Consider the following 19,709-nt stretch of genomic DNA (forward strand, 5'->3'; position numbering starts at 1 on the left):
TCAGTATGAAGTAACGACTGTGACCTTCCTTCAGGGCAGAGCACCTATAGACCTCTGACAGTGTGTTGTTAACATATGTCAACCCTCTGGCCCATATCTCTGAGGAAGGGCGGCATGCCCTTGGATCTCAGGCTTCACGGGGTGTACTGCTTCAGAGAAAAGGCCTAAGGAATTTTCCAAAGAGCCTAACTCTGTGAGTAACCCAGGGGGGTCCAAGCGTCTTAAGCCTCTGGAAGAAAAGCATGTCATTTTAAACTCACACTGTATTTACTTTGTGTGCTTGATGTAGGATAAGTTTATTTCTAAATATTATCCTACACTAACCCTCACGTTTGGCAAGTAACTAGCCAGTCTCTGTCTCAGGTTCCCAATGAGTGCATGTGAGAATACCAGCTAATTCCTCTTGTTCTCTATGTTTTGCAAACGTTTTTCTTCTTTTTTAAAAAAGTGTTTCCTTCCTAACTACAGGGACCTGTATCCACAACCCTAGTACACTCATCACACCTTTCTTATGTATTGCCTTTTATAAAAGTGCCAATTATAGTTTTCATTCCCAGTGGCTATAGTGGAAATGTGGTCAACAACAAGAGAGCACCTTTTGTCAAGGCAATTCTTACTGCAACATTAGCTATTTTTTTCTTTTTTTTTTTTTCATTAGCTATTTTTTTCTTCTTGTTGGTGTTGTATTTGTGGCCTCTTGATAATTAATTAACGGCACCCATCTTCTTGTCATGGAGGTGGGCATGTGGACTGTGTATTTATCAATCACCTTTTTCCAAAAGTCCCTGTTCATTTCTACGTGACTTTCCTTGAACCTTGGGTCATAAGAAATCTACCTTATTTTTTCCCCAAGCTCCTTGTCTTTCCAATTTTCCTTACTTCCATGCCATTTATATACATCCCTGTGTGTCGATCCCCTTTATGATTTGTTTAATGTGGAGGAAGAGAGATGTTTTAACACAGTATCATGTTTTCAGACACCCAACAAGCCAAGTTCCACAAGGCCATTTAACAAGCTAAGAAGAGCTGCTGGAACAAACTCTAAATTTTGTGACTTAAAATAACTTTACTTCATGCTTATGTGGGGTAGTTCTGTTTCCACAGCACACTTCCTGACGGAGTGGCTTTTTGTGTGGTCACTCAAGGAATCAAGTTTCTTATACTCCTGTGGTTTTGTCCTCCCCTTCATCCCTAGAGTCCTCATCATTCAGCCAAGGTAAAGAATGTGAGGGGAGAAATTACTTAGAGAGGTCTCCTGGGGGATGTAATAGCAGAGAGGTCTCCTGGGACGATGTATCAGGCCCAGCCTGAGAGGGGTTATCATGACTTCCGCCCATGCTCAGTTGGGCTGAACTCAGTCACTAGGGCATTCTTTGCTATAAGGGAAGCTGAGAAGTGGAGTTTGGCCAAGCGCTTGAGAGGAAAGGAAATGAGTTTGGCAAGTAACTAGCCAGTCTCTGTCCCAGGTTCCCAACAAGTGCATGTGAGACTAACAGCTAATTCTCTATTTATTTTTCTAATGATAGGAAAAGGAGAGTATGCAGATATGGGTTATTTGCCTAACCCAAAAAAAAAAAAATACCCATACCCTTTTTCCTTTTAACTTTGGTCTTTATTACAATCCTATTCTTAGTACGTATGGTCTGGGTGAGACCTTATTCCTACTTAAGGATTGGAAGATGCAAAACTGGTCTTTGCAGAGATGAGTGTTGACTCTTCCTGTCCACAGTAATTGTTTTGAGAACAGAATGAGCATGGAGCCCACTGGGAACCACTATGGAGCACTGAGATGCTTTGCTGCTTCTCAGTGGCTCCATTGGGCTGCATGCATGTCCTTGAACCAGTTCCTCTGGTCCAAGGACATCTCTCTGGACCAGGTGACTGGAACCACAGAGATGTCAGCCTGCCACCGAGGCAGCTGTTCTGCCACCCCAAAGTAACCAAGAGCTACCAAGTGCCACCACATGTTACATGAGATTGAAGCCAACAGAAGGGACTGCAGGGGTGTGGTGGAGAGAAGCCAGGTCCTCTTGCATTGTTTGAGCCCATTGATCTAGCTATGCCTAAGATGGGTTTCCTGCCAATTTTATAGCTCTCTGGACTTAAGCTGGTTTGGGTTGGATTTTTATCACTTAAAGTCAATACTAATTAATTATATTACGGAAAAAAGAGGAAAAAATTCTAGGTAAGAATATGAGGGGGCATCTTCTTGTCCCCTCAAACATGAGCTCATCTTATGTGTTGCTTTGGTTGTGAGGTTAACAATTCCACTCCCTTGCGTTAAATCAAATTTCAGTCGAGACCCATTTGGAATTCCCCTACCGAGGCAAGTTCATTGCCTCCCTAAATCACAAACCCAAAGTGCTTATTTCCCCCAAAGCCTATCTCTCTTTATAGGGTTGTGGAGGGGAAATGGCTTAATTCTCTCTTCCTGGATTTATTCTGGTTTCTCCTAGAGCATGCTTTCCTTTCCAACCTCGCCACCCCTTTCTTCCCTCAGGCCTGCATCCCAGCTGCACCAATCTAGTCACCAATCCTGAAACTTGTTGTAAGAGTTTCCCCCCCCCCCACCTGCACGCCTTTGTTTACATTGTCTTTCTATTTGGTCTACACTGCATTTTTTTTTTATTAAATCATAACTGTATACATTGATATGATCATGGGCATCATACACTCACTTCATAGACCATTTGACACATTTTTATCACAGTGGTTAACATAGCCTTTCCGGCGTTATCTCAGTTACTGTGCCAAAACCTTTACATTCTACATTTACCAAGTTTCGCAAATACCCCTGTAAGATGCACCAAAGGTGTGATCCCACCTATCCCCCTCCCTCTACCCATCCCCCCTTTCCCACTTCCCCCTATTGTTAAGTCTTGATTTCTTCATGGAAGTTAGATGTATTTTCTCAAGATAGGAGCTATTCAGCTTCACTTTTTGTTTGCATATCTGGAGAAGATTTGATTCCTCCATCAAATACGAACTGTAGTTTGCAGGTTAAAGAATGCTACATTGTCAGAAATTTTGTTGAAGTGCATTAAAGATAGGAACTCTTCATCTGGCCTACAAAGTTTCTGCTGGGAAATCAGCTCCCAAGTAACTAGGGCAACAGGTGAGCCACAGCTGTTAATATGATAGAATTAGCCTTGTAAATCAGGTGGAGCTTATACAGGACAGCTGACAGCATTTTCTATTTTCTATTTTTTTTTTTTTTTCTTAACATATGATGCAGCTGTGGACAAGTGCCAGACAGAATCTTGGCAGGATTCTGTGGTGGAATATCTCTGCACATTGTTACATCCATCGGCTTGTCTTTAGGAGGCTGGTCCACCTGAACTAAAAGTCATACAGGAGGCTCTGAAGCTCATTTAGAATTCAAGGGCATCAAGGCCGAGTCCAGAGACATTATAAGCGAGTCAATGCTTCCCTTCAATTGGACGCATTTTCTTTGATTCATCACACTGTGGCCAGCAGCACAGTCGCTTTTTTCTTCAAGCTCTCATATGAGGAAGCATTGCTCTCTGGAATGCTAGATGTATCTGTCAAAAAATCAAACAGGATTAACACTCGTACTTAGCACAAATAAACCCACATTTCCTTAGAAATGAACTATAATGCTTAGTTTTATTGTCTTTTTAGGTAATGTATTTCAATTCCTACTGCCAATAAAGAAACTATTACAATATTACCACAGGTGTTAAAATGGGAAATGCCTGTTGAGATGTACTAGATTTATCTTAGGTCCTGATGAATGGTCTTTCTCTATGCAAAATTTCCCCAAACAATGAAAATGTCATTAGACTAAGTGGTAATAACAAAATAAAAGTAAAAAAAATAATTCCATATACGTAGTACTGCATAATAATGTACCTTCTAACATGGGTTGCTGGATGTTAAACATAGCTTACTCTTGGGAAATCCATTGACTAAGTCTATCAGTTTCTTTTGCTCAAGTTTCTGTAATATCCATTACCTCATTTCATATTTACAGTAATCATAAACTTTCATCCACATTTTTTAGATTAAGATATTGATGCTCAGTGGCATAGAACAATTGGCCAAAGATAACATAACTAGCAGCTAGTGATATAGGAATTCATAACCTGGAGGTTTCTTTTGTCTTTGATTTTAACATCTGCCTATCTGCCAATAATGCAAATTGTTGTCAAATGATCTCATAGCACAGTAAAATGCTGAGAAGTGTCTCAAGAATCAGGGAGCGGAAAAAAGAAAAATAAGAACATCAGTCCTGCCTCTACTACTTCTGAGATTTCTATTCCAGTTTCAACAATATATACTACACATATTAGAATTCCTTAGCTGGGCATTGTGGTGGGCATCTGTAGCCCAAGCTACTTGGAAGGCTGAGACAAGAGAATCGCATAAGCCCAGGAGTGGGAGATTGCTGTGAGCTGTGATGTCACAGAACTCTACTGAGTGTGATAAATTGAGAGACTATCTCAAAAACAAAAATTTCTTATAAAGTTTAATTTTTCAAAAAAAATGTTCAAACCATCCTACTGTAGCATGCTGCCTCTGATAACTTATGAAAACTAAGAACTTATCACACACCTTATTTAACCCTACCATCCTGTTAAATACCCTGACCTGTTAGCAGGCCTTCTAAGAAATGATGGGAAACCCAGGGCTCTGTTGAGCCACATACCAGGCTTGCTTTCCTTCAGCTTGCATGGCTTTGAAGAAAACAACTGTGCCAGCATCTTCATAGACATGAGTCCGTTTTTCACAAAAAGCAACCCAATTATTGACAGTACCTGAGGGTTTTTCTTGAGTATTTTATATTCTGGATGACTCTCCAAACAGGGCAGTGACGTGTCCTCCAAAGATGTTGCGGCAGTTTTTTATCACAAATTCCACAAGCTGATTAACGTATAAAAAAAAGAAGCATTTATTTTCATATAACATGTTGATAAATTGCATTTTATATAGTAAACTGAAATTTAAGAAAGTGTATTCTATTTAACTTCTATAAGACATTGTCTTTAAGACATTTCCTTTACAAATGGTGATTCAGTTCCCCAGCAAGTATAATACAAAAACTTCATTACCTTTTCTGCAGAGGCCATTTCTTCTCTGCCTGCAGAAGGATGCCAAATAATACTTGGAGCCATACACACCCCTAAGTGTAAATCATCCATTTCATTTGCCACGGAGTGTTCAGCGATATTACTTAAGACCAGGAACACGTACCTTAAGAGCACAACGTTTCCTCTTGGTAGCTGGTCTAATAGCCTAAATACAGAAAAATGTACTCGGTAAGCAAGGCAATTTATTTCAATCTTGTAAAGGCAGGCAACACCAACTTTGCATGAGGTACAAGGCAAATAGGAACCCAGCTCAGATACCCAAGTTTCAGTTAATGTGGAACCCAATGAAGTGAGAACTGCAGGGAGACAATGAGAAAAGAAACACTGGAGATTTGGGGAGGGGGGCATATTTCTACACTGTCTTCACAACACAATGAAAACTTAGTAGAATTCAGATAAGTGTCATTTAAAAACGAATACTCTTCATGAAATACTTCCCTGAAACTAGCTCAATATGTTGAAGCTTAGGTAAATCTTGCAACATTTAGATTACTCTCAACCACAACCCACCAAAACCTTTCTGATGAAATTAAACAGTAATTAATTTTAAATTGCTCCTTTATTTTTAACTGGCAACACAGAAATGCTGTCTCTAGGTGAAGAACCAAATCCCAGCTGTAAAGACCACCCGGTCCATTCTGAGAGTTCATTGTCTGCTCCACCATCTTCTTTGGTTGATTTTGTTCCAAATATTGCCTCATTCCTTTTTTTTTTTTTTTTTTTTTTGAGAAAGAGCCTCACTATGTCACCCTGGGTAGAGTGTTGCAGTATCAGTTGTCAGTTGTCACAGCAACCTCAAACTCTTGGGCTCAGGGTGTACTCTCTTGCTCCAGCCCTTTAAGCAGCTGGAACTACAGCCACCTGGCACAATGCCCAGGCATTTTTTCTTTTCTTTTGGCAGGTGTTTCGCCATTGTTTAGCTGGCCCAAGCCGTGTTCAAACCTGGATCTTTCAGTGCGTGTGTCCGGCTCCATAACCACTGTGCAACAGGATGCCGAGCCAAATCTTACCTTCTTTCTATCACTTTTTACATATGTGTCACGTTTTCTTACTTTCTTTTCTACTATTCTCATTTGGTAATTGCTAAAAGATTCTTTTCTTCTTTTCTTTTTCTCTCTCTTTTTATCTCTTAACAATTTTTTTTATTAAATCATAACTGGGTACATTAATGCGTTTATGGGGTACAATGTGCTGATTTTGTGTAAAATTTGGAATGCTTACATTAAACTGGTTAACATAACTTTCACCTCACTTTCTTAATGATAGTGTTAAGACATTTATACTCTACTCTTAATTGATTGACATGTACCCTTGCAATATACACCCTAGGTGAAGTTCCACCAATTACCCACCCTCCACACGTCCTCTTCCCTTCCTTCTCCTCACTCTCCTCTTCCCTCTTTCATTCTGGGCTACAGTTGTGTTTTACCTGATTATTTACCAAAATAATGTATTACTCCTACTCAGAAAACATGGACAAGCTGATATTTATGATTGTTGCTTTTTTAATAAAAGAATCTGCAACCTGAGGAAAACAAGCTGGTCTGACTCCTGTTGTACAAATCACAGAAAAGACTTTCTTCAGCATAATAGTCTGAATAGAAGTATAATTCCTCTGATGAGGAATTATGCAGGACTTTCAAATGGACCAAAAGATTACTGGGTGTATTCTATATAAAATAAGGCATCTAGTAAACGCTTTGGGGATACTATGGGATCCTTAAGCCTTTTCACAAATAGGACTGTTTATATCTCTGTCATTTGAAGATAACTGTTAGCAGTGTACATAAAACATGGCAAAAGAATTGAAAAATCTGTGTGGTAGAGAGTCAACAGATTTCTCTGAACCCTTGCTCTGGTAGAAAGGGGGATATTTGCATCATTTTGTAAATTTATTTCAGTATTTCTGGCTCCATTTGGTTCAAATACGTAAGGTTTCATAATGTGCAATCTATAAAGATGGCTACACTATCTTACTGATTTCCTTATTATTAATTTAACCAGAAGCATTGATATGCATTTATTTCATATTTTCATGAGAGACATAATATTTTATTTTATCTCACTTTCTTTTATTTGTGTATGTATGTATTTATTTATTTATTTTGAGACAGAGTCTCACTATGTCGCCCTTAGTAGAGTGCTGTGGCATCACAGCTCACAGCAACTGCACAGCCTTGATCTTAAGCAATGCTCTTGCCTCAGGCTCCCAAGAAGCTCCTCAGGCACTCAACACAATGCTGGGCTATTTTTGTTGTTGTTGCTGTTATTGTTGTTTGGGACAGGCCAGGTTTCAACTTGCCAGTCCCGGTGTATGTGGCCATCATTCTGGCCTCTGAGCTACAGGGTCTGAGCCAACATAGCCTTTTAAAAAATATTTATCTTTTAATGGTACATAGGATAAATACATATATGAATGATATGTGTATTATAAATATAGATAAGTGATATTGTGAACAATGACCAAACAAATATGTAGAATTTGATGCTATCTAAATGGCTTACACCAAACCCTAATGGAAGTGGAGTTATGATTATGCCACATGGCTTAGTTTCTGGTATCTTCAATATCTGTACTATGTTCCAACAATCCCCAAAAGTATGCATATAATTCATATTTAAAAGATGTTCAAGGAAAAATATCTATACTAAACAATAACATGCACGTAAATGATAATGAGTGTCCTGAATTTTCACAGAACGCACACTCTTTAGTCAGAGTAAATAAACATTTCTTTTCTATTCTCTTATCATGTAGGATATATCCAAGAAAGGACTATTGAATTGGTCCCAAAATTTCCCTTGGCATGAGAAGAAACAATTTACTTTTTGTGATCATACTGACACTGTACAACTCCCTTTTTTACTGACATGTCTCAAGAAGCTGAGCTGAGTGATTCTCTGCTTTGTTCCCACAATATTCTCTAAATATCTCTTTTATAGGACAGATTATACTGCACTGACAGTAATTTCTTGGTTTATCTATCTTTCCCAAACTGAATTTCTTGAGAAGAGGAAATAAGTCATTTTCTCTCTATGACTTCAGTTCATGAATTAATAGAGTTGTTTAATTACTTTGATATTTACCAAAATTAACATCATAAATTTAGCCTGTGTTATGCTGCATTAATTCACTTCCAAAAACCACAGTTGACTCCCCTTTCTGACTCTTCCATGCAAGTTTCAATTTGCAAGTCTTATTGGGGTTTCTGGCAGGGTTCCATTTGATTGTGTCTCTAGATATTTTACATTTCTTCATTTTTGTGTCTCTCAAAAATTTCATAGTGACCCACATAACAGCTAGTGAATTAATGAATAATAGCTCTTTTTATTCATTAAAAGTCAGGTACACAGAAGGGGCACAATGTTCAAGCATTCCATGCTTATAGGATTAGTGAGAAAACAATGACAGTGACAAGCTAATAGAAGCCAACTTTTAACCTGGTGCCCATGAATATAACTTTGACTTTTAGTAGACAAATTATAAAATGTAAGGTATAAAATTAATTTTTGAGACATAAATGTTAAAATAATTACCTTTTAATTTTTTCAATTTTCTGTCTGTCGCTGCTTTTCTCCATTACGGACAGCCACTCATGGTAGAGCCTTGATAAAAAAATGCTTTCCGGAATGTTTTTTAGAAAATCCTTACACAGAGGAAAAGCAAATGTGTTAAGGCATTATTCTCATATCAAGTATATGCTAGAGAAGTCAGAAAGAATACAACTTGTTTCAAAGTTTAGTGAAGTCCTCCCTTCCATGACCTACACAGAATTCTGTGCCAATTCACCACTGACTTTTCAACAAAGAAATGAATGCTTTGATTTTTTTTTTCCCAAATAAACCCGTAGGAATAACTAAAGTCAGAATAACTGTGGGAAAGCTAAAGGACTCTCTATTTGGGTGGAACCTCCTCTGTGTACACATTTTAGCAGACTTGTACGACATCCTATGTTCTGGTGTTAAGGTGGTCTTCATGCCATCAGTATATGATATGGGAATGTTAAAAGAGCAAGTTTGACTCCACTTTACTGTTTATTCTTTTTCTGTTATGTTCCATTACCTTCAAAACCGGTTCCTCTTCTGTGTCCCTCCATTGTATAACTATGAATGCACTCCTCTAAAATTGTTAGTGATGTAAGTTACTAACTACACTGGTGATTATATCCTTGGTGATTATCCCTTTTTCTGATCATGTTGTTTCTGACCCTCACCTGCGAGTCCCCCTCCCTACATTACCTTAGGAGATTGTAGATTGTATTTTTTTGTGAAAATAAATTACTAAGTGCTCTTGTGATCATAGCCTAATAAACTGACTAACACACCTCACTCTCTGTTGCTTTCGCTTCTGGAATTATGCATGCTTGACCCCTAGAAAAGTTTTGCCTTATAAAATTCAGAGCCTCACTCAATTCAGGGTTGCACTCAGAAACTTCATTTTAAGACACTGGGGCAGTTGCCAGCCGGCTCTTCAATAAAAGTTCTCCTCTTTAATTTGACTTGTCTGGTGGTGTGGTCTTTGAGGGGACTTCTGGACATAACATAATAGAGATTCCAGGGAGGTTCTCCAGACACTGACACTGCCGCTACTTAGGCGGCCTGCAGGGTGAGCTTTCGTTAGAAGCCCCCTGGAAACTTTCCAGGGAACCTATAGTACCCAGTGCAATCAGGAGAAAAGCTGACAATCACTCATAAATTCTGCCAAAGTCCACCTCCGGAGGGAAGAAATTTAAACACCTGTATCTGCCAAGTGTCTGCAAACATGAGTATAACAACTTGTTGTGTACATTTCTTGTTGTGCTTATTTGTTCTTGTAGGCCACTGTGAAAATATATAACTGTTTGTTGTATTTGTTTGTTGTGAGTTGTGTAGAGCCTTTAGGAACCTCTGAGGGAAAGCCAAAGGGGATGGAGCTGTGGACAGGAACCCCAGGTTGCTGGGCTATTGGCCTGTCAGAGACTGTCAGAAGCTTGTGTCAGTAGAGCATCCCACCCCTGAAAATGCTGGAAGAAAAACCAATGGTGAGTTTTAGCCCAGCCAGAGACAGCAAGACATTTCTGCTGCTGAGACATCGTTGCTGTGGCCTCAGTCCACAGGGAAATTGGGGTTCAGAGGGCAGGTGAAAAGGGACTTTGATTTCTATCCTCAAGAATGATGCCTGAGGTTGGTCCTGTAAACCTGTGAGACAGTAACCTCATACTCCTGGGCTTTGGGCCTGTCAGAAGCAGTAACCCTGGGTTACTGAGCTATTGGCCCATTGGGGGCTCCCACAGAACACTGGGATGCTGATGGGGACCCCTAACCACAGTTACACAAAATTACATATTTTAGTTCATTCCTGTTCCATTTATGTCTTATGCATTTAGTTAATATATTTTAGTTTGTACTTTTGCTTTTTTACGACATAGTGTTTTCATCACCAAAACCAGACTCACCCCTAATCTGTCTTTTCAAACATTTGAAGGATATTTTTCCACAGAGAGAGTTCTCCAAGGAACACCTTAGGACCCTTTCTGAACTTGAGTGATGAGCTTTTCATGTGGGATGCCCCCCTATCCATTCACAGGTGCTTTTGAGCCTTTTCTTTAACAGTTTAGAAAACAGCCTCAGAGAATCTAGTCAAGATGATTGGTGGAGATGGATGAGACCACCTTGGGAGGGAGAGTTCAGATGCACCTGGTGGTTTCTGCTGAGTCTTGGTTTTTGATGAGTCTTCAGGGAGTCAAACACAGGGAGGAACTGGCATGCAGGAACAGGCACTTACACAGGCAGACGTCCAAGACAAGGTAAGATCCATCTGGGGTTCCCACAATTTGGGTGGAAGTGGGGGGTCTGATCAACCTCTGAGTCTGTTGAGTGGTGTATGAGTGTGTGTATTGGTTCTGAGCGTATAGAAATGTGAGAGTAAGTGTGGACTAATAGACATAGTTCATGTCAGGCCCTTGTCTGTCTTGTTGCTTTATGTCATTTGTTCAGGGTTCATGGGAAAATTGGTCTCGGCCTGAAACAAACAGTCTTGGAGACATTTGTGAGTGGATTGCAGATCTTTTCATTCAAGGGATCCTTCAAGACTTTGCTCCTTCTGAGATCTCCTTCTTTACCTACTTGCTCTTATGTGTCCTACAACGCTCACCACTTGGTGTGCCTTTGACCTGGCAATCACTGGTCTCTTCATCTGTATTATTGCTATTTGGCTTGGTAGTGCTGCCCCTCCAGAGTAGTCCTCCAAATGGTGTGTGGCTCTGACTACTTGTTTTATCTCTTTGTGGCGACCTTGTTCATACTTCTGTCCCCACCCAGTGTATTTTTCCCAGCTAGTTCTAATTCTTCTGCATCTCCCTAGCTCGTTGATGCCTCATCCTCACCAGACTTTGGGTCCCTCTTTTTTCTATCACCTGGGGAAGACTCTTCCATCATAGCAGTAGCTCTCGACATGAGGCCCTCTCTTTTTCCTAGTCTAGGGAGGTCTCTATTGCAGGAAGTGATGACACTCTTGAACTACATAAAGACCCTGGAGACTTGTCTGTTCCATTCTCCCACTATTAGAGTTGTTACTCAGAGTGTCTTTCCTTCCAGGATTCTCACTCTTAGCATTTGCCCCATTGTGGTACTCTTGGTTCCCATCAGTCAAGAGAGGAATTGTGTAGTTTTTATAATATTATCATCCCCTGTTGGCTCCAAAATTTCCATCCTGTTGACTTGTTAGTACATGTATTTTGTCAGCCTATCACATTTCCTGTAAGCCTCCATTCTTATGCAGGCAACAGGGTTGTTGCCGGAATGGCAATGATGACTGGTTAGAAATTCAGACGTATTAAAAGGAGTTCTGATTCCTTTCACTGCCTATAAAGACTAGCCCACTCCTTTTAATTGACACCTGCTATTAAAGGTGCCATTAAAGGACCAGAGAACACCACTCAACCTCAAGTGAGAATCTAAGGTATTTCAAAAAACACCAATGTCCTCATGTCACTCTAGTATTATATTTTTATTCTTGTCAGAGATGTAATAAGAAAAAAAATAGATCGATTCCAAGGCATTGCCTGTTCTATCGTATCTTCTACTAGACATGTGCCTGGATGATTGTGATTCAGGTTTATTGTCACAAAAGCTGACCATTTGGGGGTTAGGCTATTGAGTTTTCTAATTCCAAACTAATTTGAACTATTGCACCCATTTTAAAAGTCAGATAGAGAAGAGGAAAATTTGTGATTTCAAATAGGGCAATTCTTTTAAAAACCTCCATAGAGAACATACTCATGATTGCTCTTGAAGAACAACATTAAATCTTACAACTACCCTTGAATGAAAATAACTTGGAACCATCTTAACTAACTCTGCCACAGTTGGAATAACAACTTAGGAGAGGTTTTGAATTGCAGTCATGAACCCCCAGCACATGACTAAACATCTCTTGTCTTTCAAAGCAGAACCTAGGCCTCAGAAGAATTTCACAATTCATTTGAGCTGAGATTTCACAGGACTAAAGAGCAATGTCTCCTGAAAAGTCAGATGTATCCAAGTTAGCAAATCTCAAACAATTTTTGTCCAATCACACTGGGAAGACTTACACTTCTATTTCAGTAAAACCAGAAGACTATGTTAATTAGTCGCATGTAAGCACTCCAATTTCTACAGATAATCAAGACATTGAATCCCATCATGACAAAATTGTATTCATGATTTGTGTACAAATGACTTAATGAAAAAAAAGAACATGAGTGAAAAATTAAAAGAATACTTAAGTACCATTTCAAAACAGACTTAAAAATAAGAAAACAGAAGTTTACAATTTTGTGGTGAAAAATATGTCCCTTTTCACAACCACTTAGAGAAAATGGGTGTAAAACGCAGTTGTACAATAAAACTTCAATTACCCAAAATCCATTTAACCAGATTCTTCAATCATTATGATTCTTTTTTGGTTGCCCCTTTAAAAAAAATAATATTCTTGTCATTCGAATCACAATTTAACACTTAAAATACCATTGTTCTTTGCAATAGCCTCAGCAATTTAGTACATTTTGAGAAGTGTATTTTTATGAAAAACAGCATGCTGAGAAGATAGTTTGATTTTCTTAAAAAAAGAGATGGAAGAAAACCTGATTTCATGAAAAACATTTATTATGCCAATGTACAGGCACAATATTCATATCCTTGGCATATATAATTTGCTTAAAGGACCATGTATGTCTGTATTATATTCCAGGATGGAAGAATAAGTACAAACCCTTTGCAAAACTGAATACATGACAATAAATCAAGTTCTCCATTTTTTTGAGTGATATTTATTTGAAAATGTCTGAATCAGGATTTGTTGAAGAAGAGACATGGCCCATGTATGAAGAAATGTAATTGATCGTAAAGTCATGAAGTAAGATTGTCCAACAAGAGGGCCACTCTGCTGAACTAGAGGTAGGCAAGATTCATTGTCATCATGTTTCCCTGAGATTCAGGCTGAGGGATGGTCTCTACCACTGGCTCTGGTTGATTCCAATCCTTTGGGAGATGAAGGCCTAAGAAAGTCCTGTAGAAGCTATTGCCAGGGACAGAAGCTGTGCTAAAAGCTGATTTTAGGTCTAGGTTTTCAAAAAAATAAATAAATGATCGACTTTTAATCTTCTAAAACAAACAAACTTTCAATGTCAAATCCGATATCCAGGTAAACTGGGTTTCATTTATGATGGTTAAAATAAATACTTTAATGACATTCACATGTTGAAGAAATTTGCCATAACCAAACCAGCTCTTCAGGATATTCCCAGAACTATCCTCCATAATGATAAGCCCAATCCTGTACCACAAAAGTAAACTCATTCAGAAACTTTTGATGAAACTCCAACTTCCACAGTGGTGAAAGGATTAAAAATGTCTACTGGACTTTTGAAAAACTCAATACCCAAAATTTTACCAGACTTATCAATATTCTCCATTAATGTGAATGGCTTAAACTGTCCTCTAAAGAGGCAAAGGTTGGCTGACTGGATACAAAAACTCAGGCCAGATATTTGCTGCATACAAGAATCACATCTTACCTTAAAAGATAAATATAGACTCAGGGTGAAATGATGGTCGTCCATATTTCAGGCAAATGGTAATCAGAAAAAAGCAGATGTTGCAAATCTATTAGCAGATACAATAGGCTTTAAACCAACAAATGTAAGGAAGGATAAGAATGGTCACTTCATATTTGTTAAGGGTAATACTCAATATGATGAGATTTCAATTATTAATATTTAAGCACCCAACCAGAATGCGTCTCAACTTATAAGTGAAACACTAACAGACATGAGCAACTTGATTTCCTCCAGCTCCATAATGTCGGAGATTTCAACACTCTTTTGACATTGTTGGATAGATCCTCCAATAAGAAGCTGAGCAAAGAAATTTTAAAATTAAACCTAACCAACATTTGGATTTAGCAGACATCTACAGAATATTTCATCACAACAAAACTGAATACACATACTTCTCATCAGCCCACGGGACATACTCCAAAATCGATCACATCTTAGGTCACAAGTCTAACCTCAGTATATTTAAAGGAATAGAAATTATTCTTTGCATCTTCTCAGACCACCATGGAATAAAAGTTGAACTCAGTAACAGCAGGAATCTGCATATTCATACAAAAACATGGAAGTTAAATAACCTTATGCTGAATGATAGCTGGGTCATAGATGAGATTAAGAAGGATAACCTGAAATTTTTAAAACAAACGACAATGAAGACACAAATTATCAGAACCTCTGGAATGCTGCAAAGGCAGTCCTAAGAGGGAAATTTATAGCACTGCAAGCTTTCCCCAAGAGAATGAAAAGAGAGGAAGTTAACAACTTAATGAGACATCTCAAGTAACTGGAAAAGGAAGAACACTCCAACCCAAAACCCAGTAGAAGAAAAGAAATAACCAAAATTAGAGCAGAATTAAATGAAATTGAAAAAAAAAAAAAAGAATTATACAACAGATCAATAAATCAAAAAGATTTTTTTTGAAAATGTCAATAAAACAGATAAACCTTTGACTAACCTAACCATGAAGAAAAGAGTAAAATCTCTAATTTCATTAATCAGAAATGACTAAGAGGAAATAACCATAGACTCCTCAGAAATTCAAAAAATCCTTAATGAATATTACAAGAAACTTTCTTCTCAGAAATATGAAAATCTGAAGAAAATTGAAAAATACTTGGAAGCACCTCACCTTGCACAATTTAGCCAGAATGAAGTGGAAATGTTGAACAGCCCTATATCAAGTTCTGAAATAGCATCAACCATACAAAATCTCCCTAAAATGAAAAGCCCGGGACCAGATGGCTTCACATCAAAATTCTACTAAACCTTTAAAGAGGAAGTAGTATCGATATTACTCATCCTGTTCCAAAATATAGAAAAAGAATGAAGACTACCCAACACGTTCTATGAAGCAAACATCACCCTGATCCCCAAGCCAGAAGAAGACCCAACAGGAAAAGAAAATTATAGACGAATATCACTAATAAATATACATGCAAAAATATTCAACAAGATCCTAACAAGCAGAATCCAGCAACACATCTAACAAATTATATATCATGATCAATTTGCTTTTCTCCCAGGGTCTCAAGGATGGTTCAATATACGTAAAACAAATTAAAAAACAAAGAACATATAATTCTCTCAATTGATGCAGAAAAGCTTTAGATAATATCCAGCATTCCTTCATGATCAGAACACTTAAGAGAATTAGAAAGGGGAAAGGGAAGGGAGGGAGGGAGGAGGGAGGGAGAAGGAGGGGCATTAATGGGATTACAGCTGCGGTGCATCTTACAGGGGTATATGTGAATCCTAGTAAATGTGGAAATGTAAAGATCCATTTTCTTAGCAAAATAACTAAGAAAATGCTACAAAAGCTATGTTAACTAATGTGACGAAAATGTGTGAAACGATCTATGAACCAAGTGTATGGCGCCCCACGATCACACTAATGTACACAGCTATGGTTTAATAAAAATAAATAAATAAATAAAAAGAAAATTAATATAGCAGGGACATTTCTTAAACTGATAGAGGCCATCTACAGCATACACACAGCCAATATCGTATTGAATGGAATTAAATTGAAATCATTTCCACTCAGATCAGGAACCAGACAAGGCTACCCATTGTCTCCATTGCTCTTTATTGTTTTTTTTTTTTTTTTTTTTTTTGTGTAGAGACAGAGTCTTACTTTATGGCCCTCAGTAGAGTGCCGTGGCCTCACACAGCTCACAGCAACCTCCAACTCCTGGGCTTCAGTGATTCTCTTGCCTCAGCCTCCCAATCCATTGCTCTTTAACATTGTAATGGAAGTTTAACCATTGCAATTAGGGAAGAGAAGGCAATCAAGGGTATCCATATAGGGTCAGAAGAGATCAAACGTTCGCTCTTTGCAGATGATATGATTGTCTATATGGAAAACACCAGGATTCTACTACAAAACTCTTAGAAATAATCAAGGAATACAGGAGTGTCTCAGATTACAAAATCAACATTCATAAATCAGTAGCCTTTATATATACCAACAATAGTCAAGATGAAAAAAACAGTTAAGTACTCTATTCCATTCACAGTAGTGCCAAAGAAGATGAAATATTTGGGAGTTTATCTAACAAAGGACGTGAAAGATCTCTCTAAAGAGAACTATGAAACTCTAAGAAAATAAATAGCCGAAAATGTTAACAAATGGAAAAACATACCAGGCTCCTGGCTGGGAAGAATCAACATTGTTAAAATGTCCATACTACCCAAAGCAATATACAACTTTAATGCAATCCCTATTAAAGCTACATTATCATACTTTAAAGACCTTGAAAAAAATAATACTTAATTTTATATGGAATCAGAAAAAAACCTCGAATAGCCAAGACGTTACTCAGAAATAAAAACAAAGCATGAGGACTCATGCTACCGAACCTCAGACTATACTATAAATCGATAGTGATCAAAACAGCATGGAACTGGCACAAAAACAGAGAGGTAAATATATGGAACAGAATAGAGAACCAAGAGATGAACCAAGCTACTTACCATTATTTGATCTTTGAAAAGCCAATTAAAAACATTTAGTGGGGAAAAGATTCCCTGTTTAACAAATGGTGCTGGATGAACTAGCTGGCAACCTGTAGAAGACTGAAACTGGACCCACACCATTCACCATTAAATAAGACAGACTCTCACTGGATTAAAGATTTAAACTTAAGACATGAAACTATAAAAATACTAGAAGAGAGTGCAGGGAAAACTTTTGAAGAAATCAGTCTGGGTGAGTATTTTATGAGGAGGACCCCCCGGGCATTTGAAGAAGATACAGGAATACACTACCTCCACGAGTGCTGTGAGAATGCCCCCCCTTGGAGTTGTTATAAACACAATAAAACCTAATATGTCATAATGAAATGCATATTCTAATACAATATGATCCCCTTTTGAGGAAAACTGGAGGGGGAGGTTGTTTTATTTATAATCCTCTAAATCTAGGTAAATTGTACAAATAGTGTCACAAAGAGCTATTAATACACAAGAGTGTATTTGGTCTGGACAAGAGACAACTTAACAGATTAACAGACAAAGTCAAGGTGTGATGAAATGCTAAGCAACAACTAGGGTAGGGGTTATTTTTCTTTTTTTCTCTCTTTTCTTTTTATTGTTGGGGATTCATTGAGGGTACAATAAGCCAGGTTACACTGATTGCAATTGTTAGGTAAAGTCCCTCTTGCAATCATGTCTTGCCCCCATAAAGTGTGACACACACCAAGGCCCCACCCACCTCCCTCCTTCCCTCTTTCTGTTTCCCCCCCCATAACCATAATTGTAATTAATTGTCCTCATATCAAAATTGAGTACATAGGATTCATGCTTCTCCATTCTTGTGATGCTTTACTAAGAATAATGTCTTCCATGTCTATCCAGGTTAATACGAAGGATGTAAAGTCTCCATTTTTTTAATGGCTGAATAGTATTCCATGGTATACATATACCACAGCTTGTTAATCCATTCCTGGGTTGGTGGGCATTTAGGCTGTTTCCACATTTTGGCGATTGTAAATTGAGCTGCAATAAACAGTCTAGTACAAGTGTCCTTATGATAAAAGGATTTCTTTCCTTCTGGGTAGATGCTCAGTAATGGGATTGCAGGATCAAATGGGAGGTCTAGCTTGAGTGCTTTGAGGTTTCTCCATACTTCCTTCCAGAAAGGTTGTACTAGTTATGGGACTTCATTAAACTGAAAAGCTTCTGTACAGCTAAGGGTAGGGGTTATTTTTCATACAGGATGTGGTCCCTAAAAGTGAAGGGTGATTTCCCAAATCACTCCAGATTCCCCAGTTCATTCAAAATCGATAAACAAGTCAGAGGGAGAATGTGGCTCCCATGCTTCTAGAAGGAATCACGAAAAGCTTTTGTATTCCCTCTCATGATGTTTTTAAAACCATCATATTTGTTATTGTCTAAATTGAATTGTGGGTGAAAACAATTTCCTGTTCACCTGCACTGTTTGTTTCCTGAGAAGACATCTAGAAACACTGGTTTTCTGAGCTAAGTCAAAGTAATATAGGATTTTCCTTTGTCAATATTGAGACTTTTACCACTGGGGAGAACCTGTTCTCTCTCTCCCTCCCTCCCTCTCTCTCAGCAAAGCATATTTCCTTCTCTCTCTAAATGGATTTTCTGAAACAATCTGTTTCCCTTTCTCTCTTCCAGATGCTCAAGATACAGCACTGTACAAAAAGTCATTGGCTGGTGTCGTTCTTGTCTTTTTCTGCCACATTAACCCAGTAGGGGGTTTAACAGCCTGAGGTTTTGAAAAGCTGTTGTCAAGTCCTGAAAGCTCCCAAATGCAACTTAAATGGTTATTAGCTAGTAGGATACATCCCTGCATTCTAATACCTCCATTTAAATAACAATAATAAAGAAAATAATAACAATAAGAGTAAACTCCATGCCTTCACAGCCATGATCATAGCCTACCACCCACAGACCACACAGTCTACAGGGCATTTATACAGGATCTAGGAGTGAGGGTCTGTCTTTTGGTTTAGTGGTGGGCACGCCTGATTTCACAGGCTGCCAGCAGGGGTCGCCCAAGTCATCTAGGAGCCAAATCAGAGCTTTCATGACATTGTGGATAATTCCTTTAAAGAATCCAAGGCACAGCCTAAATGCCCACCCACCCAGGAATGGATTAACAAGCTGTGGTATATGTATACCATGGAATACTATTCAGCCATTAAAAAAATGGAGACTTTACATCCTTCATATTAACCTGGATGGACGTGGAAGACATTATTCTTAGTAAAGCATCACAAGAATGGAGAAGCATGAATCCTATGTACTCAATCTTGATATGAGGACAATTAATGACAATTAAGGTTATGGGGGGGGAAGCAGAAAGAGGGATGGAGGGAGGGGAGTGGGGCCTTAGTGTGTGTTACACTTTATGGGGGCAAGACATGATTGCAACAGGGACTTTACCTAACAATTGCAATCAGTGTAACTGGCTTATTGTACCCTCAATGAATCCCCAACAATAAAAAAAAAAAAGAAAAGAAAAGAAAATGGAGTTAACTTGGTCCTTACAGT

At 38.4% G+C, this 19,709-nt stretch overlaps 1 protein-coding gene and 1 long non-coding RNA gene across 2 annotated transcripts in view; one reads left to right on the forward strand and one right to left on the reverse strand.

Annotated features, from left to right (window-relative positions):
- Nucleotides 1-3,502: 3,502 nt before the first annotated feature.
- On the reverse strand, nt 3,503-8,764 carry LOC128594911 (uncharacterized). The gene is made up of 4 exons (XR_008382653.1): nt 8,649-8,764; nt 5,215-5,256; nt 4,779-4,884; nt 3,503-3,542 (listed from the first exon to the last, which is right to left on the reverse strand). It is a non-coding gene; the product is annotated as an uncharacterized LOC128594911 (long non-coding RNA).
- A 2,013-nt stretch (nt 8,765-10,777) lies between these two features.
- The window catches only part of LOC128593309 (leucine-rich repeat-containing protein 37B-like), a 65,440-nt gene continuing 56,508 nt past the window's right edge, over nt 10,778-19,709 (forward strand). Inside the window, exon 1 of the mRNA XM_053601229.1 lies at nt 10,778-10,897. Coding sequence (XP_053457204.1) covers nt 10,782-10,897 — 116 coding nt within the window. The 5' untranslated portion in view covers nt 10,778-10,781. The remainder of the gene's footprint in view (nt 10,898-19,709) is intronic.

This window comes from Nycticebus coucang, chromosome 9, assembly GCF_027406575.1.
Source record: "Nycticebus coucang isolate mNycCou1 chromosome 9, mNycCou1.pri, whole genome shotgun sequence".
NCBI classification, from domain to species: Eukaryota; Metazoa; Chordata; class Mammalia; order Primates; family Lorisidae; genus Nycticebus; species Nycticebus coucang.